At 42.3% G+C, this 27,333-nt stretch overlaps 1 protein-coding gene across 1 annotated transcript in view; it reads left to right on the forward strand.

Annotated features, from left to right (window-relative positions):
- The window catches only part of Lmx1a (LIM homeobox transcription factor 1 alpha), a 133,525-nt gene that overhangs the window by 73,968 nt on the left and 32,224 nt on the right, over positions 1 to 27,333 (forward strand). Inside the window, exon 3 of the mRNA XM_090339794.1 lies at positions 19,105 to 19,337. Coding sequence (XP_090195920.1) covers positions 19,105 to 19,337 — 233 coding nt within the window. The remainder of the gene's footprint in view (positions 1 to 19,104; positions 19,338 to 27,333) is intronic.

The raw sequence follows: 27,333 nt of genomic DNA on the forward strand, positions 1-27,333 counted from the left end.
AAGTAGGAGGTCCATAGTTTAGGCCAGTCTGGTCAAAAGCACAGAGTCCTGTCCCCAAAACAACAGAAGCAAAAAGGGCTGGAAGTATGGCTCCAGTGGCTCAGGTCATAGAAAGCCTGCTTAACAACTCCCCTGTTATTAAAAAGAAAAAAAAGAGCACATAAAGGTTAGGTAAAATGTGACCAATGCACCTCTCTCCCTCTCCCCCTTCCTTCCCCCCCCTCTCTCTCGCTCTCTCTCTCTCTCTCTCTCTCTCTCTCTCTCTCTCTCTCTCTCTCTCTCTCTCTCTCACTCACTCTCTCACTCTCTCTCACTCTCTCTCTCGCTGGTCATGAGGCTTGCATTCTGAGCCTGGCACTGTTTCTGAGCAACTTTTGCTCAAGGCTAACACTCTACCACTTAAGCCATAGCCTCACTTCTGGCTCTTTATGTGACTAGGTGGAGACAAGAGTCTTATGGATTTACCTGCCAATGCAGGACTGGCATTGAACTTTATGATCCTTGGATCTTGGCCTCCTGAGTAGCTAGGATTACAGGCCTGAACCATAATGCCAAGCAACTCGTGGTCTCTTGTCCTCATCTGGCACTGTTATGGCAGCTCTTGGTGATCTTACTGATGACCTCTTGGTGATGCATTCTGTGGTACCTGATATGTGAATGGTACTATTAAATGTCATCTCACACTTCATCTTGAACTCTTGCTTAACTTCTGTATGACCATTTGGCTTTTTGCATTATTTATGCTCTTAACTTCTAGGTAGAGGTGTTTCTTTTCTTAGAAAGAGGATAATAAGTGTTTTGGTGATAGTATATCATGGGGTGACTTAAAACAATAGATGCTCCATTGATTAATGCTTAATATCCAATTGATAAAATTGATAAATGCTTAATATGCAATATCTTCAGGGAACTCAAGAAACAAATCCCCTCACCTCCCCAAACCCAACAAATGAATCACTAAATGGATAAGGAAACTAAAGAGAGACTTATCAAAAGAAGAGGTTAAAATGGTAAAAAAAAATATGAAAAATGCTCATCATCCATGGTCATAAAGGAAATAAAATGCAAAGAAAATAAACCCTAAGATACTACCTTACCCCAACTAGAATGGCCAATATTCTGAACTCAGACTGCGACAAATGCTGGTGGGGTTGTGGAGAGAGAGGAACCCTACTGCACTGCTGTTGGGAACATAAACTAGTACAGCCACTCTGGAATGCAGTTTGGAGGTTTCTCAAAGAACTGAAAATAGGCCTTCCCTGCCATCCTGCCATACCACTCCTGGGCATCTATCCTGAGCATCATAACCCAGGATATGATAAGGATACCTGATCAGCCATGTTCATCTCTGTACTATTCACAATAGCCAGGCGATGGAAACAATCCAGATGCCCTACTGCAGATGAATGGATACAAAAAATATGGTACATATATACAATGGAATTCTTCATAGTCAACAGACTAAAATAATGGCATCTGCTAGGAAGTTGAGTGAGATACGTCAGGACCAAAGGAACAAAAGGTGCATGGTCTCATTGATATGTGGATATTAGATCCAAACAGTATAAGAATGATGACTCAATATTCGGGTACCCAAGGTTATGGACATGCTCTTGGAGATATAAACATAGACATAAAAACCTATGATGGGATATATACTCTGTAGACATAATGTTATATAAATTGATATATACATATGACATAACGACCCTCAGCTTAATTTTAATTATGTTCTAAAATCTATGTGCCAGTGATTGCATAGGGAAATAACCTTCTTGAATACTTGTTTGTTAAACATGACATTAGAAATATGATGTAAAAATCAGTGTTAAACTGTTGGTGGGAATGCAAACTCGTTCAACCACTATGGAAAGCAGTATGGCAGTTCCTCAAAAGACTAAACATAGAACTCCCCTATGACCCAGCAACTCCACTACTGGGCATTTACCCAATGGTCCAGAAACAAGGACATACTAAATCCACTAGCACAATGATGTTCACAGCAGCACTATTTACCATAGCAAAGATATGGCTATATAATATGACACTAAATGTAAGGACCTCCAGGATAAGGAAATAAAAGCCATATAATGAGTGACTGTTGTCCTTAATGTACTATGTAATCTCTCATCTCTTTCGCTGTCCCTTGGTTATTTCATATTGTTCCAATATTTCACCTTGTTATCTGATATATTTTATATATATGTGCTTAATTGGTTATTTGAAATTGGATAGGGAAGGGGGGAAATCAAGATGAGTGGGGGGGAAGGGAAGGAAATGGGGACCATGTCATGAGAAAGGGTATCAATGTTTGTGAAGTAATGCACCTTCTATCTGGTGAATGTAATGTAACCCTTCTATTAATTATAATAAAAATGGTTAAAACAAAAAATCAGCATTAATAAAATCTTTCAAAAAAGTACATTAAAAGCATCAGAAATACAAATCAAATGCCTAAGGTTTAATAGAAGAACCTTTATAAGATATTTTGGAGATCTCGCATACTTTGCATCACAGTAAAGCATCAAGAGAACTAATCAATGAACCTTTGAATTACTCCTATTCAACTGTATTCTAACCACTCCTAGTTCTCAGGTTAGCCCTTTTAAAGCTATAGCAATTTGGCGACACCGCGCAGTATAGACAGATGTGTGAAGTTTATGAAGAGACAAGGTGCAGCTATGTATCTCTTACCTATCAACAGGTAGATATGAACTAAGAAGCTAAGAACTGAGCTTGCTGCATACTTCATGCAGGATAAATCAAAAATTCATAATGAGCATAAAGAAACTAAATGCTTGATATGAGTATGCTTCGTTTTCTTTATGCTATACTTTGTGCCTCCCAAAAGTAAGTCCCATGGTCTTCAAATGATGCCAGATCAAAGGCCACATAGGACATTGTGCAAGTAGACATTGCTCTTGTTACAACCTTTCATTAAATCACATTAGAAATGCCTGTTTCAACAAAAGGGATAATATCTTTAAAAGTGTGAAATATCCTCCTTACTAATGCTACTAATCATAAAGCAGTCTGGCTTATTGGACTGAATACTAGTTTTTGAATAAAGACAAAAATATGATTCTTAAAAGAATGCTTATTGTGAGTAAGATGGCCTAAAACCAAGTGTCAGAATGTATTTTGTGGGGGTGATGTTCTGATGTCAAACTGACACAACAGGAGAATTATAAAGAACACTATTGGGTAAGATGGTGAGATAGGTTTCAGTGGAGAGGCAACAATCCTGATTTGACTTTTTTTGACAGGTGATTTTCTAGGCACGTGGTCTATGTGTTGGAATCAACTGGCTTAAATCAGCTCCGTGTGTATATAAGCCTGCGGATCTAGGGAAGGGCTATTAGGATGTGCCCACTGGATGGTGTTTGGTTCCTGTGAAGCTGGCCAAGCCAGCTCTTCCCTATAGATCTTACCTTTTACTCACCGGGAGTGAGGCAATGATGCGTCATTTATTGACCTGCTGCTCTCGCCCATCCATCCTCTAGGAGCCTGCTCAGAGAATCCTCTGCCATTCACATTCAACTTGACTTGCCTGAATAGTGAGTACAAGGAACAACTCTGGGGGTTCCTCAGGGCTTGCCCCTTCCTGAGCCAAGACCCTAAAAGCTGAGGCTCCTCCTGGTTCGTGTTTCCAGCTCAGTTGGTGCAAATTCAAACCACAAAATGCTCTCGGGATGAGTGGAAATGTGGGTGCATTGCATCAGCTGAGCCCTGGAAACTCCTATTTCCTCTTCCTGCTGCCAGGGAGGTGCTTGTTAATGCCTCTCTGAGCCACAGAAAACAACTTTCACAGGAGATGAGTCCCACCCTTCTAACTGTCCACACTGTTTGTGAACTTCCCCCATTGTAAGCTGGGGGCACTGCAGGTCTTCCTCCTAAACCACAGCGTGCATGACTATGGCTTGTAGATCCCTCCTAGACTTCTAGGAAACCAGCAGGACTGTTCTGCATCCCCAGAGGCTGCCAAGCTTCTCTGTCAGTTCTTGCCAGACAGTGGAGCACAGCCAGCTGACCTCCAGTCCTTCCTCATCCTTTTTCTCCTGTCATCATTTCTTCCCCATGGTGATCCCCTGTCTGAGAGAGGCAAGGTTCCTGGGAGATACACTTGTCTGAGTCAATGGGAATATGCTGAAAGGGAGGGTGCGATAAGCCAGGGTCCCTTCCACAACTCCACTGCACCCTTGCCTTGGCCCCGCTGCATCCAGTGAGCAAACAAGGCTAGTTGATGCTTCAGTCACCGGTGTAACCAGATCTCTGCGGGCTCGTGAAAAATGGAGCTCTCTTCAGCAACAACTGTTTGCAATTAACTTTAACATATGGTGGAATTTGTTTTTGTGTCCATAAAGCATGATAGGCAGGGAAGATCTGGCAGGGAATGGACCCTGCTTGTCACGCCCCAGCCGGGCTGGTGGGAGGGAATCTTTCTACTCGATGTGGAATATTGAGATTCTTGGTGAGTTGAATGGCTGTAGATGATTCAGCCAGGGTCTGAGACCTCACTCTGACAGTGGGATTTTGCCAGATGTGTCTCCCTCCCCCGTAGCAAGAGTAAAAGTGTTTTGATGAGGATGGGCAGTCTCTGGCCTTACCTGCTCTTTCTTCTCTAGTTTGGCTATTCATTTCCATCTCAGTGCCAGTGAAGATTCTATGCCTTTTATTGAGGTCTGCCCAGCAGGAACCATATGTCAGGATGGGCCACATCAAGAGGAGTCACAGGTCAGCTCTGAGACTGAAGCATAGGTCAACATAATGAGTTACAAGGTATTAGCCTGTAAGTAGATGGGGCTGAAATGCTGTAGATGAGTTCTTCTCATCAAGCCTGCAGTTTGGAGGCAAATATGACTGTGTTGGATTGGCAGTGTCATCAGGGTTAAGGCTATTTTCAGTTTCTACTTTCTATTCTTGGGGTGTTGCTGATATCATCTAGATTGTACTCAGTGCCTACAGCTAGCTTTCTATCATCCTTCATTGACAAGAGTCCAAGACTTAAAGGGGCTGAGGCTGTAGCTGTCTTCGTTGTTGGCCTAATCCTGGGAAGGAGAACCCATCCCAAACTTCCGTTGGTCCTCCTTAAAATCTCTTCAGCCATAATGTGTGGGACTAAATATTGACAAAGAGGGCAGAGGTCTCCCTGGCTTGGATAAATCATAGATCACCCCCCAGAAGGGAGGTGTTGCCCAGCACAGAGAGTGTTCTTGGTGAAGCAGAAACTGAAGAGGGAAAGGCTGTGGGATGGAGAGCTCCAGTGGCTGCTCTGGAGAAGCCACTTTGTTGGAGGTGGGAAGGAGATGGCAGCTATTGTTAATGCTGAAAGGGAGAAGTCATGCTGGGAAGCAGGGCTGGCCTGGGCTGGAATCACAGTAGGGTGGCCCATCCTCCTCTGGCCTCCTCTCACACCTGTTCTTCGTGCTCACCCCAGAGGTGTCCTTTCAACAGTATTCTTCCCCTTTGTATCATGCCTCTGCTTACCAGTGTGTTGTGACTTCTCTTTTCCTGTGGAGGTTGAGGTCAACCTACTGTCAAAGGCCCTCTTTCAATTCACTCAGAACGGCCTCCTACCTGGGAGGAAGTGTATCTGGTGTTACCACTTGAGCTTGGCTGTTGTATACACCAGCTATCCTGCCTCCTGGTAATAATGCCACTTTCACCCAGTTTCTGCTTGTTTGTTTCAGTGTAAATTCTCAGGTTGATGCTCTCCTGGGTTAGAGCTGGTCTGGGTGTTGCTCGCAGAGGCTAGGCTCTCTTTCAAGAAGTGGAGGGCAACCTCGTTACTAAAACAAATGATAATCTCACTCACTCAGCTCTCTCAGGAGCTTGGTGGTAGGGTTACTCTATGTAAGCATGGAGCTTACATATAGTTTACAAAGTCCCATCCTACCATATGACTGGCAGAATCCTCAGAGGTAAGCTGGGCAGTGATACAATGGCAGATTTAATTAGATTCCCAACACCTTTGTAAGTCTGTGTTTTCTCATGTGTAAAATGAAAATGAATTTTGAGCAGATGAGTGGCACGATGTGATCTAGTTCTGGGTGGGATAAGCTGGTTGTGTATTCAAAACCCAGGAGGAAGGAGGAATGAGGGAGGAGGAGGCCGGTGGACCTATCAGGAGACTACTGTGGTCACTTGGTGCTGATGTAGAGCAGCAGAGAGATAAGAAGCAGCAAGTTTGACTGTAGCACAGGAGTAACTTACTGACCAGCAGGATCTGAGGTGTGAGGAGAGGAGCAGGAAGGACTCTGGGATGCTTGTTGTAAACAACAGGAGAGATCTAGGTGCCACTGGGGCACATGAGGGTCGGGGGTGGGGGGAGTCTGTGGTTGGATCAGGTCTGAGCCAGGAAGAAACAAGTGGGAAACCTCACAAGTTTGTTTGTTTGTTTTGTGGGTCATGAGGCTTGAACTCAGCCTGGGTGCTATCCCTGAGCTCTTCAGCTCAAGGCTACGGCCCTACCCCTGGCCTAGGCCTTGTCCCTGAGCTCTTAAGCTCAAGGCTACCACCCTACCCTTGAGCCAAGTCCCACTTCTCATTTTCTAGGGGTTATTTGGAGATAAGAGTCTCAGGTCCTTTTGTGTCCAGGCTGGCTTTGAACCTTGATCCTCAGCTCTCAGCCTCCTGAGTAACTAGAATTACAGGCATGAGCCACTGTACACAGCTGAAACCTCATAAGTTCTGTGTTTGATTTTTTTTAAGTTGGGAATTACGAAATACCACACGGTACCCTACATGTATATGGACAGTGGCATGTTTAATAAAAATAAATAAAAATGCTTGAAGAACTGGAAATAGCAATTCTGCTGAGACCACTATATTGTGTACATGTATCAAATGATCACAGTGTACTCTATAATTCTGTATAAATAGCACAATGATTTGAACCATACCTGGGGGTACGCATGGTGACACATGTTTGTGATCCCAGGTATTTAGAAGGCAGAATAGGAAGATAGCTACAAGGCCAGCTTAGGAAAAGATTTATTGAGACACTGTATTGAAAACCAGTCACTAGATATGACGATTCATAGTTAGAATATTAGCTGCTTGGGATGCAGAGGCAGAAGGATCATAGCCAGAGATAGGCCCAGGCAAAAAGTGCAAGCCCTAATTGAAAAAGTAAAACTAAAAGCAAAATTCTCTCGGAGGTGTGATGTAAGTGATGAGTGCTAGCCTAGAAAACATGAGGACCCCAGTTCAATCCCTAGCACTGCCTCCCTGCCAAAAAAAAAAGGAAGGAATTGGTTATCAAATACAATTTAGAAAACAAGGTAGAGAAGAAATGGAAACATTATTCAGCATATGCATATTTAAAGTAATAGTTCTAGATAAGACTACCAAAGGTAATCATGGTCTTTATTAGGAATTATATTAGAAAGGATGGAACTGGACTTGCCCTAAGGTAGAGGAACTGGAGAGTAACAAACAAAAGTAAGTTCTCAAAATGTCTTTTCTGCACATGTTATCAGACAAGGAAGTAGGTGGTGAAGGAACAGAATAGATCAACAGAAAGGTATTTTTGTCCAAAATGGGAGAAAAACAAATCCCCTACATATGTAATCCATTTGGAAAGGAGGGGATCACAGGATAGTTTTGAGTAAGTTAGCACAAACTTACGAAGTCCAGTGGCTGAGTGGATGAGTTGGCCTTAGATAGGAGGGTGGGATCTGAGTTCTGCAAACAGGACCTCTGCAAGCCAGAATGAAGAATTTTGAGTGGGATTGCATTTCCTATTACTATTCATCCCGATAACTATGGACTAGTTACAGATAGCTATTATTTTTTCTCACTAAAAGGAAGAATTAGGAGGTTCATGGTTGGTTCTGTCACTCAGGAAGAAAATTTTCAAGAATTCACCTTTCTGTGCACTGGTAACAGGTAGTTTTCATTCTCTTAGTACCAATATGGCTAGGCTTGTCTCTGGGTATTTTTTTATTTTATAATTTTTTATTTCAATGTATAAAGGGATTACAGTTATATTTGCTAGATAGAGGGTACATTACTTCTCACACATTGATATCCCTTCTTCTTTTTTTTTTTTTTGCCAGTCTTAGGCTTAAGCTCAGGGCCTAAGGACTGTCCTTGGATTTTTCTCAAGGCTAGAACTCTACCACTTGAGCCTCAGCACCACTTTTGGCTTTTTCTAAGTATGTTGTACCAAGGAATCGAACCCGGGTCTTCGTGCATGCTAGGCAAGCACTCTACCACTAGGCCAAAGTCCCGGCCATCCCTTCTTATTTTTTTGTCTCCATTTCTCTCCCCTCACCCCTCCCCTCATTTTCCCCCTCCTATTTCAAATAAACAAGTAAGCATCTATATAATATACCAGGTAACAAAATGGGATACTGTAGCAATATGAGATTAACCAAAGGGCAACACAAGAGAAGAGAGAAAAACATAATACAAAAAGAGTAACAATCATTTATAATTAAGCTCTTGTTTCCATGTCTTGGAGGTCCATTAATTTGGTCTCATCCTATAAGGCCTTATGTATCTAGGGTTTGAGCTATTGTAATCCTCTGCTAGGATCTCTTTCTTTCTTCCTTCCTTCCTTCCTTCCTTCCTTTCTTTCTTTCTTTCTTTCTTTCTTTCTTTCTTTCTTTCTTTCTTTCTTTCTTTCTTCCTCTCTCTCTCTCTCTCTCTCTCTCTCTCTCTCTCTCTCTCTCTCTCTCTTTCTTTCTTTCTCTGCCAGTTGTGGGGCCTGGGTACTATTCCCTGAGCTTCTTCACTCAGAGCTAGTGCCCCATACTTTCTCCACAGATCCACTTTCCAATTTCTGGTGATTAATTGGAGACAGGTCTCACGGCCATTCCTGCCTAGGCTGGCTTTGAGGAACAATCCTCAGATCTCAGTCTCCTGAGTAGCTAGATTTAGAGGCATGAGCCACCAGCGACTGGCTTGGGTCTTGCATTTTGATTCTTGTCTAGAAGTAGGAGAAATGTGAGGAATAAAGTGACTTCATCAGCTGAACCTGTCTCATATTATTGGAAACAACAATGTTTTCAGAATTTACTATCTTTAGTTTTTAAAGGAGTCTCCATACAATATTCTATAGTGGTGATACCATCTGATGTTCCCACGGACAGTTTCTTCACAATACGTGTTACTTTTCCCCCTTTTTCATTATAGTCACCCTTGTAGGTATGGTAGCTTCCAGTTTTTACTGTGAAGAAACAAAGTTGGGTAGGTAGGGAGAGAATTGAAGAATAAGCCACTGGGGTAGAAATGAAGAAACATTGAGAAACAAGGATTGCGTCACTTGTACTGGGTTAATTTGATCATATAGAAAACTGAAGTCTAGTAGGGAAGAAGACAACATAATCTGGTGGTAAGAAGGCTCTACCCAGAGTGTTTGTCCATGCATTCCAGGCTGTTGGATTTGGGGAGTGAGTATGGAATTTGAAGCCCTGCTGTGGTGTTGCTTTTGTCTCAGTTAAGAGAAGGACAAAGTGACAGGCAACACAGGTAACTCTCATCAGAGCTGAGATGTTACACAAGCTGGCAGCTACATTGAGGCCCTCGAACCAAAGGCATTCTGGAAATTCACTCAATCTAGAGATGCTTTTCCTCTTTCACATGAAAAGGGAAAGATGATCAGAGCTGCAATTGATTTTCAGACCGTGGGAGATTTTAATATTTGGCGGTGGGTATTTTTCTTTCCTTGAAATGTTTTCCATTCTGTGAGAATGGGTGTGGTGTGTGAGGGGAGAAGAAGACAGGAATAATTCTTGAGGCTGAGGTACTGCCCCAAATAGGCAATGCACCAGATGCCTCAGGAGCACATCTATTGGACTTTAGAATGAATCTAGTTGTAATGCTGTGCTGTTGCTACCAGTTCGTTCTGTGAGGGGGGCCTTGGGTTGTAACAATATGGCTTTTCTTCTTCTTCTTTGCTTCTTGACATATAGCACAATAGTAATCATGAATGAAGAGTGATGGTGACCTCAGTGAATAGGATTCATAGAGAGCTCACTGTTGCCCCCTGCTGAGGGCCAGAGACTTTCCCATCAAAACATCATTAATAATAAGTACACACATACACACACACACATACACACACACACACTTTCATAGATGCACAGGAACATACATTCTTTGTAAGAATATATGTCGTATTGGCCATAGGCCATGCAGCCAAGCCAAAACTTGTGGAACAATAGGAATCTGTGCCCAGAATATCAGCAAAAAATACCTCCTTCCCCATCTCTGTTGTTTGCTGGGTATGTTAAGAGTGTCCCAGGAGGCTAATGAGGATCAAGAGAAAGAAAAGCTGGCATTTCTAAAGGAAACCAAACCTTTAGCTTCTTAAAAAGAAAACATATTTTTCCCTATGCCTGTTTTATGTCTCTGACCATTTTTGCATGTTTGTGTGACAATATGGAAAGAAGCCTATACTCTTAAGTCTTGCCACCTTGGCTTGTGTTACTGGAATTCATGCTTTGACCACAGTCTCTTGCTCTAAAGCCTGATTCATAGACAGAGTTTAAAAGTTTTGGTAAAGAAGCAAAGGTAGAGGGAAGAATAATCTTTCAAGGAAAGAAAACGCACTGTCTGCCTTTTGTTCACGTATTCAGCTCCTCAGAGTTTGAGGGATTCATCTGTTCCAATCCCTAGCTGGACTTTACTTTAGCTTCTTTCGTTTCTTCATCACTGGTTGAACCTAAAGCCCTGGCTGTAGTTCTTTTGATTAATGTAGCTTCTTTGTGGTCCAGCACACTGCTCCTTGTTGGTCTTTGGCTTCTTATCCCCCATACCCTACCCCATTTGTAAGATGAGGGGAGAGATCAACTGATTTCTGGGAGCTTGCACAGCTAGGGTAGTGAGGTGGTAACATTAGTGTCTAAATGCAGGGCCACACAGTGGTTGGTGACCTCAATAAGAAGTCATCTGAGGACTGAAAAGATAAGGAGGGAAAATCTGCTCCAAATATTTGCCAGATAATGTCATCATTAACCAAATAGCAACTGATGGCTCAGGCCAAGCATCTAGCCATGGAGCTGCTGACTTCCTGAACATATGTCAGGTGTTAGGCAATGAATGAGGTGTTACTCAGCAGTGGGTAGCTGGTATCAATATTTGCTGTGGCCTAGCATAAATCATAACCATAGTGTCTGAATGAGGTGCACCTTGTCTCCTCTCAAGTGTTTGGCGTCTTTGGTTTGTTTGTTGGTCACTTCCCCAGTAACATTATAGCTTATGGAAGTTGATTTAATTAGTTACAGTAATGAAGAACAAAGGGTTGTGATAACATATGAAGTTTTGTTTCTGCCTCACTTGACTCTCTTAAAAGATACTATCTTGTACAAATATTTTCACAGCCAGATATGTTAAATTAACTTCAGTAATGAGGAGTAATAGGCGCTACTTAGAAGAGCAGCTACTGTGTGTCAGGTACTTCAAACATATTGTCTTATCGCATCTCTGAAATATAGTATAGTCATGATATCATTCAAGTTGAGGATAAACAAGTTGAGGATTCAAGAGTCTGTAACTAGTCATTCATAAAGGGTATGACCAAGATTTGAATGCAGGTTATATGAGACTGTGTTTTTCCTAGTATGTCTTGCTGACCAGAGTGGGATTCTTGTGATTCCAGGGAAAGTAGGGGTTCTTCTACTTCAAGCAACCTTTGTGATAGGTAGAGAATCCCACATGTTGCCCTGAGCTCCTTCCCAGGCATCGGGGGCACACAGGCATCACAACCTTCCTCTCCCCCACTACGTCATCCCATTGTATGGTCCTCCATGTAGCTCCCAAGGAGCTGCCGAGAGACAGAAACTCTAATTGGCTCTGCCTACCACTTACTGTGTGTGTGTGTGTGTGTGTGTGTGTGTGTGTGTGTGTGTGTGTGTTTAATCACTGCAGAATCACAAGACTGTCTCCCATAGAAGATCTCACCACTTCTATTGTCCCTGCAGACTTTCCCACCGCCCCTACAACCATGTGCCCAGTTGCTTATTGTGGTGCTGTTGGCTCAGCCTCAAGGACAGAGACCTTGGGCCAGCTGACAAGGTGGCTTGTGTCACTACTTCTAAGGCCACAAGCCATGCTTTTGGTTCCCAAAACTTTTGAATACTTCTCTCTCTCACCATCTCTCCTTCAGTTTAGCCACATGGTCTCCCAGACTCCCAGCAGCAGATTTTCCAGCAGACAAGTTTTGGCTTATGGCCAGCTCCTGTCTCTGCCTGGGATGACCTCCGGTTACCAAGTCAACATGGCACTTAATGAATGCTGCTATGCTGCCTCCTGGTGGAGAGGGTAGAAACTGAGTTTATTTCATCTCCCATTCTTCAGTTGGACATACTGAGTATCTTCCTTTAAGACTACAGGACTCTACATCAATGTTCATTCAGGTCTTGTTTTTTTTTTTTCCAAATGTAGTTCTGGGTCAGGAACTTTCTGGAGGGTTGTAATGTATGCCCGCATTATAGTCCTGCTCAGGCCTCAAGAGTCTTGAAGCCCTTGCACTGGAATGGCTCTGAGTTCACAAAGGCTGCCATGATTTATAGCATTCTTGTATGTGGGGGAAGTTGTGTCACCTTCCTGGAGGGTAGAGGTGGGGACAGTAGGTGTCTATATCGAATGTATTGAGTGGGGCAGAAGGTGAAGGAGGGGGTCAAGGGAATTCATGGGTAAAAACATCAGATATATGGTGCCAAGTAGAACATAGAGTGCCAGCTTCCTTCCTGGTTTTTACTTTGATTATAGAACAAGAAGCTATGTTCATCAACCATGTTAGAACTTTTGATTGTGTTAGCCAAAGTTTGCTAGAGGAAACCAGTAAATAAGATAGAGATATAAGAGAGGATTTATTAGGAAAATGGGCTCATGTGATGATGGAGGCCAAGAGGTCCTGCGATGTTATCTGTGAGCTGGAAAACTAGGGGAGCCAATAATATACTTGCTAGTTCAAAGGAATCCTGAGAACTAGGAGGACTGCTTATGTAAGTTTTGCAGTCTAAAGCTGGGAGCCTTGGATGGTATTTACCTCTATGGGATGAGGTGATTTATTCTTGTGGTCTCCTGGTGCAGATTCCATTCTCTTCTAGACACACCCTCACAAAGATATGTAGAAATAGTGTATTACCTTCTATCTCGGCATTCCTAATCCAGTCAAGTTGACATGTAACATTGACTATCACAAGTAAATCTAGATTAATTCTGTGTGATAGTCTGGCTACAAGTCCTGCTCTTTTTCTTGAAGCCTGTTTCTCTCCTGTATTTCATTGTCAACTTTAAGAAATCCATCATCAGTATTATCGTCATCATCACCACTAGGATGGATAAAACCAGAGGTTTTATCATGTATCAATAACTTTAGTTACCTCTCATTGAAACTCTAGAAAGTAGGTCATTTTCCTGGTGAGTAAACTTAAACTTTCTTGCTTGATCAAAGTTACGTAATTAAGTGGGAGAATAGGGTCTTGGATTTGAATTTTTGAATTTATTTAATACCACATCATTGCCTCCTTGTCGCTGTGAGCTTCCTTGAGTCCTTGCCAATGCAACCCCTTCCTCATTGGTCTAAATTTCTGATTACACCTTGAGAACCCAATGATTACAGTTCTAACAAAAATAATGGCATTTTCCATCTCCATGGAGTCAGAGTAGACTCTCACATGATGGTGCTTGGTCAGTAACTCTTTGTTCCTAACCTTATTGAAATGAGGATAGGCTTTAAGGTGCTTGAGATGAGGAGTCAAAAGGGATCAACTTTTTTTTGCCAGTTCTGGGCCTTGAACTCAGGGCCTAGGCACTGTCCTTGGGCTTTTTCAAGGGTAGAGCTCTACCACTTGAGCCACAGCACCTTTCCTGGCTTTTTTTATGTATGTGGTACCAAGGAATCGAACCTGGGTCTTTGTGCATGCTAGGTGAGCACTCTACCACTAGGCTAAACTCCCAGCCCCAAAGTGATCAACTTTATTTTTAACTCCTGTCTTTTGCATGCTTACCTGAGTCTACTAGAACCTCCTATAAAACCCAGCATCTACCCAGAATCCTCTCATGAGCTAAGGCTGACATTTCAACTGCTTGATACTTCTTCTGTTTCTCCTATGAGGACAATGCTAGAGAGGATGTGGAAGAGAAGTGAGAATAGGACTCATGAATCGCCCACCCCAGAGTCTCTTTCCACTTCCTGTGGAGGTGAGGCATCACCAGCCTGGCTGAAGTGAAAGATGATGTCCACTTTGAGTTCATACAATAGTCCCACTCCCCCTAATGTCATCATCCACTGAAGGATCATCACAATTCCTGACACTTGATTAAGTATTCCATAAAAGTTAAATCCCCTTTTCTGGTCTCCACCGGCTGTTTTCCCTTTTGCGGTGATATAGTATGAGGGAACACATGAGGATCCCCATGTGTTTGGAATGGGGGTGTGTGATTGTCCCAAGATCAGACACCAACATCCTGCCATTGATTTCTTAGTGTGCTGCCACTAGGAACCCTGCAGTACCGTGGTACACCCTCACCTCTCAATGTCTCTTCAGTCCTTTGTACATATCTGCTCTTGAGACATTGTCTCCAAAACATAAAAATACAGAAGTTGAGAAATTTTCTGGATTGGCAAGTTTTAAGCACATTTTAGGAACAACATACTGTGTTCCACAAGAATCTATTGTGTGCATCTTTATATTTCTATATCTATTCACCTGTCTTATCTGTTTATCTAATCTTTCTTGGCCATGAAATACATTCATCTGAATGTGAATGACATAGTACTGGAAAATATTTTGTTTGACCAATCAGCTCTGCTGAAACACTGTGTGGAGACCTGGATTTAAGGACAGTCAGTATCGTTTTGTGAGGTGTGGAATGAGGGAGTAGAGACTGGTTTTTCTCCATTCATGATAAAAGAATGGACTAGGACAACACTTTTCATTAAGAAATACAAAACAAGAAATCCAAGGTCCAGCTCCCTCTGCACCTCCCCCTCCCCAGTAAAGGCAGGTCTTTACTGGGCCTAGCTCTTCCCACTCTGACTTGTGTCCTTTCCCTGAATCAGGTCCCATGTCCTTCACTTCTTTGCTTTTCCCATGACATCTGGTGTAAGGCATAGCAGTGCCCTACAACACAGCGGGTTGAAAGAAAAACTGCTTGACTTGGGTGATCTAGCTGTGGAGGGGAGAGGATATCAGGCCCATGATTTGGTCTCAGGAGCATGCTCCGCCTTCCTGTCAGCACAACCAGCAGCATCCCCTGGGTTAACTTTTCTGGGTAATGCTATGATTTAGAGATGAAGCCAGGCCCATGAGAATGCTTGGGGGACTCACAGCAGGGTTCACACACACGAGGCAGGAGGGATTTCTGTGCCAGGAAACTCTTGAACACTGAGAGCCACCATGGAGAGCAAAGAAAAACCTAGAATCATCAAAAGATAGGTAGGGCCAAGAAAAATTGTTAAAACTAGTCTGTCCTTTATAGGTCACAAAGTGATCCAGATACATATTTTTAGTGATGTAGGGACAGAGGCAGCAGAACTGGCTTTAACATCTGAGTAAGTTGAGTCATATTGGGGCCTGTGAGGCAGCAGAACTGGCTTTAACATCTGAGTAAGTTGAGTCATATTGGGGCCTGTGAGCCCCACATTTCTGTGCACTGTCTCACCAAGACTGACAGCTGTACATCAAAGCTTGTGGCTGTGCAAGAAGTAGAAGCTGGGCACTGGATGGAATTCCAGCCAGTCCCTGTCTTCCTGCCTGGTATGACACGTGGGACAGACAGCAGGAGTAGGGGAGAGAAGAGAAAGGTGAAGAAAAAAATTCTGTGACCATGAGCCTAATCTAAGTGGATAAGGTCTCAATCCTTTGTGCTCTTCTGTGCTATTCCAAGCACATCTGCCACCTACTGGAGAATGTGGCTCTAAGGATAGGGATCCCTTTGGGACAGAAGGTCATTAGTTGGGGAAGGACAGTTCTGAGGGCTTAGTCTCTGGGATAGGTACTGTACTTGATGCTATTCCATGATTCTCATTCTACAGATAAGGAAATGGGATGTTAAAAGAAGGGGAGTTAAAGGATCATCCAAGCAGCATTCAGGTTAAGAGAATTTAGGATGGTTAGATGAGCAGGACAATATTATGTCTGCCTAGATGAGCTGGCAGTTCTGGAAGCCTGGCCCAGCTATCCTGGGCACAGCAATCTGCCAGGCTCTGAACCCTGAGCAAAGCCTCATTAGCATTCAGAGTGGGAAGGAACCATGGGGGACACATCCAGAGCATTAGGAAGAGACAGACTGTGTTTTAATTATGACCTAGACTTTTGAACAAATCCTTTTCTCTGCTTGTCTGAGCCGTAGAGAAAACAACTTACGGGAGGTGTGCCGTCGGCAGCTGGGTCCACAGTGGCACACTGTACAGCTGTGTACACATCTGGCACCCAGGTGGTGGACTTTATGTGCTTTTTCTCCTTGAATTGCTCTGAGATTCCAAGAGCCAAGCTAGTAAGGTGAGGTTGACCAGGTTTGGACCCAGTGTAGAAACCTAAGAATAGAGAGCATAAGCACTGCCTATCTCTTCTGCTCTGTAGTACTCTGTGACCAAGAACACAAGATTTGAGCCCAGGCAACTGCTACCACTTCCCCTGACCACTCCTGATTCAACATGGCAGGTCTTCTTTGTTGAGCTCACTCCAGCCCTCCCTTCTTTAACTTGGGGCAAACTTCTGGAGCAGAGGTTGAAATAAAGTGGGAAGAAAAAGAGCAAGAGAGGAAAAGAAGATTAACAGGGTAGACGTTAGACAAGCCAAGTACACATGCTACCACCTGCTGCTGCAATTCTCAAATGCTTGTTGACCTCTCTGGGAGCACTTGCCTGTAGTCTACTTAGCAGTCCATTCTGGGGGAAGAGGAGGAGAAATGGGGTTTGGGGGACAAAGAGCTTTTGACCAGCTCCTGGAAAAACTATGTTTCATTTGCTCAGGTTGGCAAACAGTGGCTGGGGAACTTGGGTTTCGAGGATGCGCTGGGTAGATTTTCTGTTCAATGGATGTCATCCAGCAAGGAGGGAGGGAGGAAAGGTAAAGATTTAGAGACTAGAGTTAGTCTGGAAGATCAGGCAAGGAGAAAATCCATACTGAGGAGCCGGAGAAATGGGGGAGGACAGAGAAGGGTCTCTTGGTACCTGGCATTCTAGTTTAGGGGCTCTCACATGGCTCATTGGTAGTGAAAGGACCCGTAACAGTCATGTAGACTGTCCCCCAATTTTGCCCCCTTTCTGAGGTTGAGAGGCAGAAGGAAGTGTAGTAAGATAGGTATTTCCAAAGTGCCCCCATAGCCAAGAATAGAGGGGATGGATATAGTGGCAGAAAGCATGTGTTGAAAATCAGCTAGCACACACACTTCCAATCTTGCAGACTGGCCTCTGTCCTGGGAGGAAGCTGTTTGTGCGCAGCTGGTTGGTTGATAGGTGATTTCATTTCCTGCTCTAAGTCTTGGCTTGTTTCATTCAAAGAACTCCAATGGTCTCTCTCTTTCATGGTCCCATCACTGTGTGCTCTGTCTCTTTGTGAACATCTCCTCTTCACTCCACCATCTGAAAATGATTCCCTTTTCCAGGAAGCTGCCAAGATAAACATATTGTGCATAAATATTGACTTTGAAATAAACTGGTACCATTTCATGGTTGAAAAGTGATGAAATATCATAGATCCCTTATATGCTACTGCTTTATATTATTTTATGTTTATGGGACATTGCTTTGTATTGTGCTTATATTGTTTCCTAAAGACAGTTCCCTAAGGATAGGTATGGGTTATTTGTTCTTTTATCTTTCCTTTCTTTCTTTCTTTCTTTCTTTCTTTCTTTCTTTCTTTCTTTCTTTCTTTTTTTCTTTCTTTCTTTCTTTCTCTCTCTCTCTCTCTCTCTCTCTTTCTTTCTTTCTTTCTTTCTTTCTTTCTTTCTTGTTCTTACATAAGTGTGTGAGGTTGGGTGAGTGAGAATGTATGTGTATTATATCCTCCTATGCTTGCAATGATGCCTGACATATAACAGATAATATATGCTTGACTACAAGAACACCACTGGGGTGGTGGGTACTTTTTCACCCTCTGTAGTAAGACTTGGAGTGAATGGAGTGCTACAAGGTACACTTTGGATGTGTCTATATAAATGAAAGGAGAATAAATGAATGAGTGAGTGAGTAAGTTCTTGAGGTGAATTTGCCCCAATTTAGGTCATCACAGTAGTTAGCCTGTTACAGGAAAATATTTTTGCAGTACTCATAGTTCCTTAGCTCTGTAAAAGTGGACCTTACTAGCTGAGCATTCTGTTATTGCTCCCTAAATATACTTTTGGTCAGCACATTTCTCCTTTTTAAAGAGGGGAATGATGTATAGCTTTATATGCTGGCTCTGGCCATTCTACTCTTTGTTCTTTCTTACATTATCTGATCTTTTTGCTTCTCTAGTATGTGGAGAGAATCAGAAAGTGAGTTTATATGCACACACACACACACACACACACACACACACACACACACACACACACACACACTGTACTACCTCTGCTAAAAAGGAAACATCTATTTACTTGAGATGGTAAAATGAATGTTATAGTATGGGATCTTCCCAGAGATATTTGAAGCCATGTTGTATTCATACATATGTTTGAGGGTTTTTTGTTTTGTTTTGTTTTGTTTTGCCAGTCCTGGGCTTGAGCTCAGGGCCTGAGCCCTGTCCTTGGACTTTCTCAAGGCTAGAGCTCTACCACTTGAGCCTCAGCACCACTTCCAGCTTTTTTTTTTTCTATGCATGTGGTACCAAGGAATCGAACCCGGGTCTTCATGCATGCTAGGCAAGCACTCTACCACTAGGCCAAACTTCCAGTCCCATGTTTGAGTTTTTACTGAAACAATGATTGTGTCATCAGACCATTTAAAACAGAAAAATTATCTCTGTAACTTTCAGGCTTGTCATAGGCCATCCTAGATTGTTATTGATTGAGAGTGACCGAACACACACTCAGTAACCTGAGTTCTGGCATCTTTGTCCTGGCTCTTGACAGTCCTTGTGCTTCTGTGGAGCTGAGGGGAGACTCAAACCCAAACCTGCCCTTCCTCACATTGCCTGTCCTCCCTTTCTCTGCTCCTGCTAGGCTCTTCGCTGTCAAATGTGGAGGCTGCTTTGAGGTCATCGCACCCAATGAGTTTGTCATGCGTGCTCAGAAGAGTGTTTACCACCTGAGCTGCTTCTGCTGCTGTGTTTGTGAGCGACAGCTTCAGAAGGGTGATGAATTTGTCCTGAAGGAGGGGCAGCTGCTCTGCAAAGGGGATTACGAAAAGGAGCGGGAGCTTCTCAGCCTGGTGAGCCCAGCGGCTTCAGACTCGGGTGAGTACTGGGAGGTGGGTAGGGCTGCAATGGTGGAGCAGAATGGCCACCTGTAACTGGTTTCTTCTGTGGAAGGCCAGCTTCCTGGGCAGCCTCACTTGCTGAGTTGATTGTATTTCAGGAACTTCATTTAAAAGTTCAGAGTCATCTTGTTATCAGTTAGCTATCTATGCTGCTGCTGCTGCATCACAAATCACCCCAAATTCCCTGGCATCTAACCACACACAGTCATACATTCACAGTCTAGAGTGACTTTGCTTCCGGCGGAAGTTCTCAAAGTTAAGCAGAATCTGCTGACTTCACGTGAGTTTAGCCTCAGGCTAAGATCAAGTTCAGATTTCTTCTGTGTGATTTGTTCTGGAGTACTAGGCATAATCTGGCAATGGCAAAATAAAAGAAGGTATGTTCTATCACACAAGCACAACTGTGTGCGTTGTCTGCTGATATCCCATGGCGAACATGGATTACAAAGTCTTGGGAAATATACTCCCCTCAGCACGAAGTCTTGCTACATTGTTCACAATGTGTAAATGTGGAAAGTAGTCAGCAGGAGTAATGACTTGGAACCAGTAACTCGGTCCGTGATGATGACTGAATGTCTTCAAGGCTGTGTGGGTCACATAAAGGGATAAAATGCATTTATCCTTCCTCACCTACCCAGTCCTCATCTCACACTGACTGGAGAAGAAAGAAGAAGTGGGGGATGTTTGAATGTTTTATGTGTAGATGCTGATATTGGGGCTTGAATTGAAGAGGACTACTGTTATTTTGGGGACTGTTATCCCTTAGCCTTTTCATTCAAGATGAATATTCTACCACTTGAGCCCCAGTTTGGTCTTCTGGCTTTTTGGTGGTTAATTGGAGATGAGTCTCACAGACTGGGCGTGGCTTCAAAGGAGGATCTCAGCCTGCTGGATAGCTAGAATTACAGAAAGATGTGGGTCACTAGAGCTTGGCTTTAACATTTTACAGAACAGGCTTTGCAGGGTCTAAGGAATAAATTAAGCATAAGAATGTCATTCCAGATTATGAGTCCCCACTGGACAGTGTTTGTCTTCTCCTAAGACTCTTTGAGATTCAGTGAGGTGATGTTCATGCCATTTTGCTGGCTTTGTTGTTGTTGCAATTCCCACTCCCCAACTTCCATTTTGACTTTCTGTTACCTCACTCTGGGCTCCTTGGGAACTCCTTTGTGCTCTAGCTGGTATCACTGTCTCTGGCTCCTGGCCAAATTAAGCATATCTTCAGTCCTAGTAGTGGCCTCTTAACTCTTCCATCTTTATAGCATGTTCTTTATGCTCTGTAGACTCCGCTGCACCAGAGAAGACCTTCAGGCCCTGTGCTGGGTGAATGTACCCTCTGCTTCTCCCTCGATGGTTGTTGCTTGAGATTGTTTGCCTTTCTTGCCAGATTCCATGAGAGATAGTATGTGTTTTCTTTATCTTTTTGTCCCCCTAGGACTAGCAGGGGGCTGGACATAGAGGTTTACATAGACTTTTTGTTCCAGAATAAATAAACTCATGAAACACTAGTGTGCATGGTGTTGAAGTGCCAGGGATCAGCAGCTGGGTAGGAGGCCTTGTCTCGCTGCTGCAGCTTGTATCTCAGAGACTTTGAGCAAGTTTCTCAACTCTCACATGTCCATTTCCACAATTGCAAAATGGTGACATTCCCATTGACCTAAATGGGTTCTTTGTTGGGGAGTAAATGAAACAATCGTACCCAAAGCCTGTTCAGCTAACTGCCGCTGGCTTTGCCTCATTATCTTCCCTGAGGTGGGATTATTTTTTTTGGCAGTTTGATTTTTTTTTCTTTATTCTTTGCTGATTCTTGCTTGACTCTGCTTATCGCCTTTCAGGAAGCTTACACTGGACGACGCCTAGTGGTCTCATGTTTTACCAGATTTTGTTTTAATTTGAGGAGAAAATTTGTCCTTGTGTGGACAGTCACGCCTGGAGGGCCATGGTGTTCTCTCCCAGGTGGAAGTAAACACCATAGTCTAGCCTTTCTTCGTCACTTGGTGACCTAACTGCCCTGTTGTACAATTTTACAGATTTTAGGTTAAAAATCTTCATGGGACATTGTTTTGTCACCCTCCCCTGCCACCACATGACAAAAATTAAACACTGGACCTAAGCATACCATTAGTAGGTTTGTACTGTTTAGAGCAAGGGAACTGCAACATGTCTTTTCTGAGAACACATTTTCAGCAGTATATTTGGTTGTGAACATTCTCTTTGAGGCTGATGTCAACAAACTGGAGGTCTACACATCGTTAATTTGTATAGCATTCAGCTTGTATAACTTGAATGTAAAGCTTTATACGAGCCACAGAGTCAGTATGAATAACAAGAATGGCATAGGGATGAGGAACTTGCTAATGACATCTCATGAAGGAACTATCTGTGTAGGCTGACCAAAGTAAAGATTAAATGAGGATATACCTGTTGCCTTTAAATGGTGAGATCAGACCAATATTTTTTCTTACTTCACAGAGACTATTCGAATTTATTCACTCAGAGTTACCTAACAAAACCTGGGATAATTGCATTGTAAATAGAAAAGTACTAGGAAGTAGTTTTCAACTCAACATGGAGAATGTTGGAATGTCATTTTAATAGTTAGATCCAACAAAGAGTAAACTTACCCAAGGAAAAGACCCTCCCTATGTTGAGATTTATATTGGCAGGTACAAAGGAGAGTGATTCTAGGAGGCCCCTGGTGTCTCTGCTCTAAAAATCCATGGTTTATTTTAGTAACCTTAAATGTAGTGACATTAACATCTCTACTTGAATCAGAATCGTTTGTCACATATAAATGCTGCTTATTTTGCATTATAAAGGGTTTATATGCCAAAGCTTGCCTCACTAATGACGGGAAAACTTTCAAGGAACAGAGTTGGGCTTCAATTCCTGTTTCCTTAACATAGCTTCTTAATATGATAAGAGAAGTGTAAGTGATCAACAAATGACTAATGGGTATAATTAATTCTTGAAAGACATTTACCTCTTACTAAGATTTTATAGGAAGCGGACAAGTAAGTACAGCATACATCCTGGTGTACGTACAGTTCTTCCTTTGGTTTCTGTCCTGAGTGCTCTACACATTATAGCTACTTGATAAATGACCTGTTGACGGAATGGGTGACTGTCATCATCTATAATGTTATCAGTGACTTGGATGAAGACACAGAAGGCAGGTGAAATCAACTGGACAGGGCAACTGGACAGGACAATAGGACAGGACATTGGCATAGCAGTTAATACTCTTCCTCGTCAGAAAGGTTCTGATAAACAAACAGAACAGCACATTAGTAAGCTGAATCAGGCTCCAAAATTCAACCATGGTTATTTGAAATGAGGCTTGCTGGATGGAATTCAAAAAGACCTGTCTTGAATGAATAGAGCTATAATGTTCATAATATATAACTCCAGTGCCTTTTTCCACAAATCAGAACACATTTAGTATACTTGGATAATTTTAAAAAACACATTTTGGGAGATAATTGGCTAACCAGATAAAGAGCCCCTAAAAGAGTAATCAGTTACCTTGTGAAATGATTACAACAAACAAGACTAAAAGAAATTAAGAGTCTCAGAATGTTTAGTTTCATAAAACTAAGGCTTGAGAGTCCCCTCCCAGGTTATAGATGCAGTACAGAGGTGATACATTTGGATTCAGTATGGAGTAGAACTATAAATCTGACAAGGTGGTGAGCCTTTATGGGAAGTAAATTTGTTAATCCCTTAACATTGTGTCTACCTAACATTGTAACTACCTAATGACAAATAAGTTGCTTGTGCTTACTAGATTCCATGGCTTTAAGATGCTGACTGATCTGACTTAAAGGAAAGCATGGATAAGTTCATCTAAATTCATGACTACTCAGAATTCTGACCTCAAGGGGATCTTTTGCTATAAAATGGCTTTGATCTAATTTAGTCTGGCCTATTTTGTTCTGTCCCTGCCTTGTCTGTCAGGGCCTTGAAAAACACCTTCACAAGCAGATAGATGAAATTTGTTGTGGGAGGCAGATCCTGCAACATTTAGATCCAAGCTCTTCTGGAAGAACCTCAGATGTGGTAGGCTTCTTGGAAACACTCACCACAGATACTTCCATCCTCTGCTGGAGGATAGGGAGCTAACGAGATACAGGGTTACAAGTCAAAGAGCCTTACCTGCCTTTCCTGTTCTTTTCTCCCCACCTAGTAAATAATGACTCCATACATGGCAGTTTTTCTCTGTGTACCCATCAATTCTCCAGTAGATACCAGCCAGACATTCTGCAACTCAATTCAGTTCTGAAACTCACTTACTTGGAGTATCAGATTCCACAGGCTAAAGGTTTGTTTAAACAAGAGAAATCCCTACCCTCTGCTTTGGATGCCAGTTGCAAGTTAGAGGATGTCGCTATATTTCTGACCAATTAGTCTCAGAAATTGGAATCCCCAGGGAGCCCTGCTCAGATTCAAGGAACTTTCCATTTAGGTTCAGAATTTTATTACTGAGGATATTTTAAAGAGTATCAATGAACAGCGAAGAGATACACATGCTGAGGTATGTTAAAAGGGGTGGAAATTTCTAAGCCTTTTCTTACTATGACACCTTTCATTTATCTGGAAGCTACCTAGAACTTGTTCTTTTGAATTCATTTTATTTTTGTGTGTGTGAGGGGGTGTCATGGGGCTTGAACTCCGCCTGGGCATTGTCCCTCTGCTCTTCAGCTAAAGGCTACCACCCTACCCTTGAGCCAAGCCCTATTCCCCATTTTCTAAAGTTTAATTAGAGATAAGAATCTCAGGTCCTTCCTTTTGTGCCCAGGCTGGCTTTTAACCTTGATCCTCAGATCTCAGTCTCCTGAGTAGCTAGGATTACAGGCGTGAGACAGTGTGCCTGGCTTCTTTTGAAATTTATGAGACTCAGTGCATAGGAATAGCTGATATACCATTGGCCATTCTGAATCCATCCAACCTTCAGCCCCTTTCCCTTCCCTGAGGTTGGGAGATGGGGCTGAAAGTCTCAAAAATCTAAACTTGTTTTGGCATATCCAGTGGCAAATCCTAATCTTAGAAATACCTGGAAGCACCCAGCCACTAACTGTCTTATTTGCATACAAAAATTCTTAGCAAAAGAAACAGGTTTTTTGGGGGGGGAGGGCTAGGAAATTGGACAAAGACCACATTTATATTTCACAAGTTTGCAGGAACTCTTGATCTCACATTCTGTAGTAAATTGTCAGTTTTATTGGGTCTCAACATTTATCCTAGTCCATGTGTAACCTCAAATTGTGTTCTTGGCCTTCCTTCAGCAACTTACAAAATAAGTCAGCGATTGCTTCCCTCCATCTGGCGAGATGAATTGGAGACAGAAATTGTTAAGATCTATGAGGCTGTAACTCTTCCTTTTTTCTTTCTAGTGCTTCTTCATTCTTTCATTGTACCCTATCCATGAAAATATTACAGTCTCTTAAAATGTGGCATCAATATGTGACTAACATTTTCTGTCTGTGAGTTGAATAGTAGTGATACAGATAGCTTATTCTATTAGATCCACAGACAGTGTGTGCATCAACTGGACCCATCTGGACCTATCACAATGCCTGGCATGTAATAGGCACCTATTAATTTATTTCTAAGTAAACAAATTAGCTTAATTTATTTCTGTGTAAACAAATTAGCTTCCTCCTGATCATGTTAAACTCTGAAGTTCGCAGTTATGAAGCACAAATCTTTAGTATTTTCCCCACACTGGAGTTAGGGATTCCTTGCACTCACTGGAATTTTGAGTCCTTCTTCCTTCTTATTTTCCTTGGAATGTGGGATATTGTCATTTTCTAAGGCCCAAACATTGGAGAAATACTACTACAAAGGCGAATACCTATATACCTATTTCCTAGAGTTTGCAGTTGGTGTATTTTCATGACATTTTAGGCCAGTAAATATATTTTAATTATATGTACTATGTCAGGTGCTAAGAATTAGACAAAAGACACAAATGTATCAGCTGTGGTCCTTAAGATTTTGGTATAGTGCTCTGCATAAGTGACATGTAATATTTGTTATCTCCTATTATTGTTGCTGTTACTATCAAAGTGACAGGAACAGCTCATGTGTTTATATAATGTCTAGCACAAGGGGCTTCAAGGACATTTTCTGGTTTATTAATCTGGCATCTCTGGATGATAGGCAAGAGGTACTTTTAATCATTGGGCCTTTCGGGTTATTTTCAAAACCAACAGTTCTATCTCTTGTTAGTATCACAGACATAAAATTCACTACCAAAATTATTTGTGGCCCTCTGTCTGGGCTCAGCACTTCTACTCTGTTTTAGTCTTTTAATGTATTTATTTTGTCTTCATAAAATAGATGGTGAAATAAAGACACAGGATACTCGAGTCAGGGATAAACTAGAATTAGAACTTAAGTCTACCAATTATGAAGTCAGGACATTTGATACTGAAACAGAAGTGATCAACCCTTTCTGTAATTATGAGTTGGGTAGAGGTTATCTTTATTTATAGGCAGTCTATATATTTAGATAATATATGATCTCTCTTCCACCAACTGTTATTTAATTTTGAAACTATGTCCACTGTTAATGGTTTTGATGAAAACAAATAACAAAAGCCATAATTAAAATGAACACAGTTGTTTCACTTTCAGTACTGTCTGTTTGTTTTCATATCTCCTCTTCAACTTCCATAAGATAAGAAATTGGCCAAAGGAACAATTCATCATTTTTTTTCATGATGACGATGAGAATAACAACATTCACAATCTTGAACTGAGATCATTATCTTTTTTTTTGTTTTTTTGTTTTTTTGTTTTTTTGCCAGTCCTGGGCTTGGGCTCAGGGCTTGAGCACTGTCCTTGGACTTTCTCAAGGCTAGCACTCTACCACTTGAGCCTCAGCACCACTTCTGGCATTTTTCTATGTATGTGGTACCGAGGAATCGAACCCGGGTCTTCATGCATGCTAGGCAAGCACTCTACCACTAGGCCAAACTCCCAGCTCGAGATCATTATCTTAAGCAATTTCCATGAATTGATAAATTCAATCTTATATCAGGATGATGAAGAAAGCAGTGTTGGTATTAGTCTAGTTCTGTAGATGAAGCTAAAACATGGAAAAGGTAGGAATGTGCCTCAGGCACTACAGTTAGTCATTGGAAAGGCCAGAGGTCAAACCCAGGTTGTCTAGTTCTAGAACATGCATCACTAAGCACTCTCCTGTGAGGGCCTAGTTACTAGAAATGTACCTGTGTGTTGATGTGGGCCCTCACACTTTTCTTCTCACCTTTTAAACAGCTCCAGGGCTAGCCATAGCTGTGTTTCAGATGCTGAGTAGGATCTCCTTATTGAGAGAACCACGTAGATGAAAAGGAAGTGATCTGAGCAGAGTTTCACTCCCTTTCAGCACCAGTCACAAATGCATTTTCTGTTCTGACATCTAGCTTTTGACTCACCACTGTCCTGTACTTCTCATGGGATGGGCCCCTCCTTGGGAAGATCCAAAACTATGGTGTGTGAATGCTGAAGCACTTCAGAAGTGCTTGTGAGGGAGGGACCATTATTGTTTTCTCTCTCTCTCTCTCTCTCTCTCTCTCTCTCTCTCTCTCTCTCTCTCTCTCTCTCTCTCTCTCTCAATCTGTGTGCGTGTGTGTGTGTAGGGGGCTGTTTTAGTTTGGTTTTACAATTATTCAACATATGTCTGGTTCTGCTCCTGTGTAGCTTATCTATTAGTAGGAATGCAATAAAAAATGGACCTTTATTAGTTTTTATCCAGACAAGAGGTATTAGCTGCACAAACTGCAGCCCTCATTAATTAAATAAATCAAAGCCCAACAGTAGAGTAAATCCACACAGAGCAAAACTTCCAGTTCCTTCTACCAGCTGACCTGTAATGCCCTACCTTGTATTGTAAACCTATTCTCAGCGAAATGACCTCAGATATGCCTTCCATTGGCAGTGATGACATAGACTATCCACCTTAACAC

The sequence above is a fragment of the Megascapheus bottae genome, chromosome 10, assembly GCF_031878675.1.
Source record: "Megascapheus bottae isolate mThoBot1 chromosome 10, mThoBot2.hap1, whole genome shotgun sequence".
Lineage (NCBI taxonomy): Eukaryota > Metazoa > Chordata > Mammalia > Rodentia > Geomyidae > Megascapheus > Megascapheus bottae.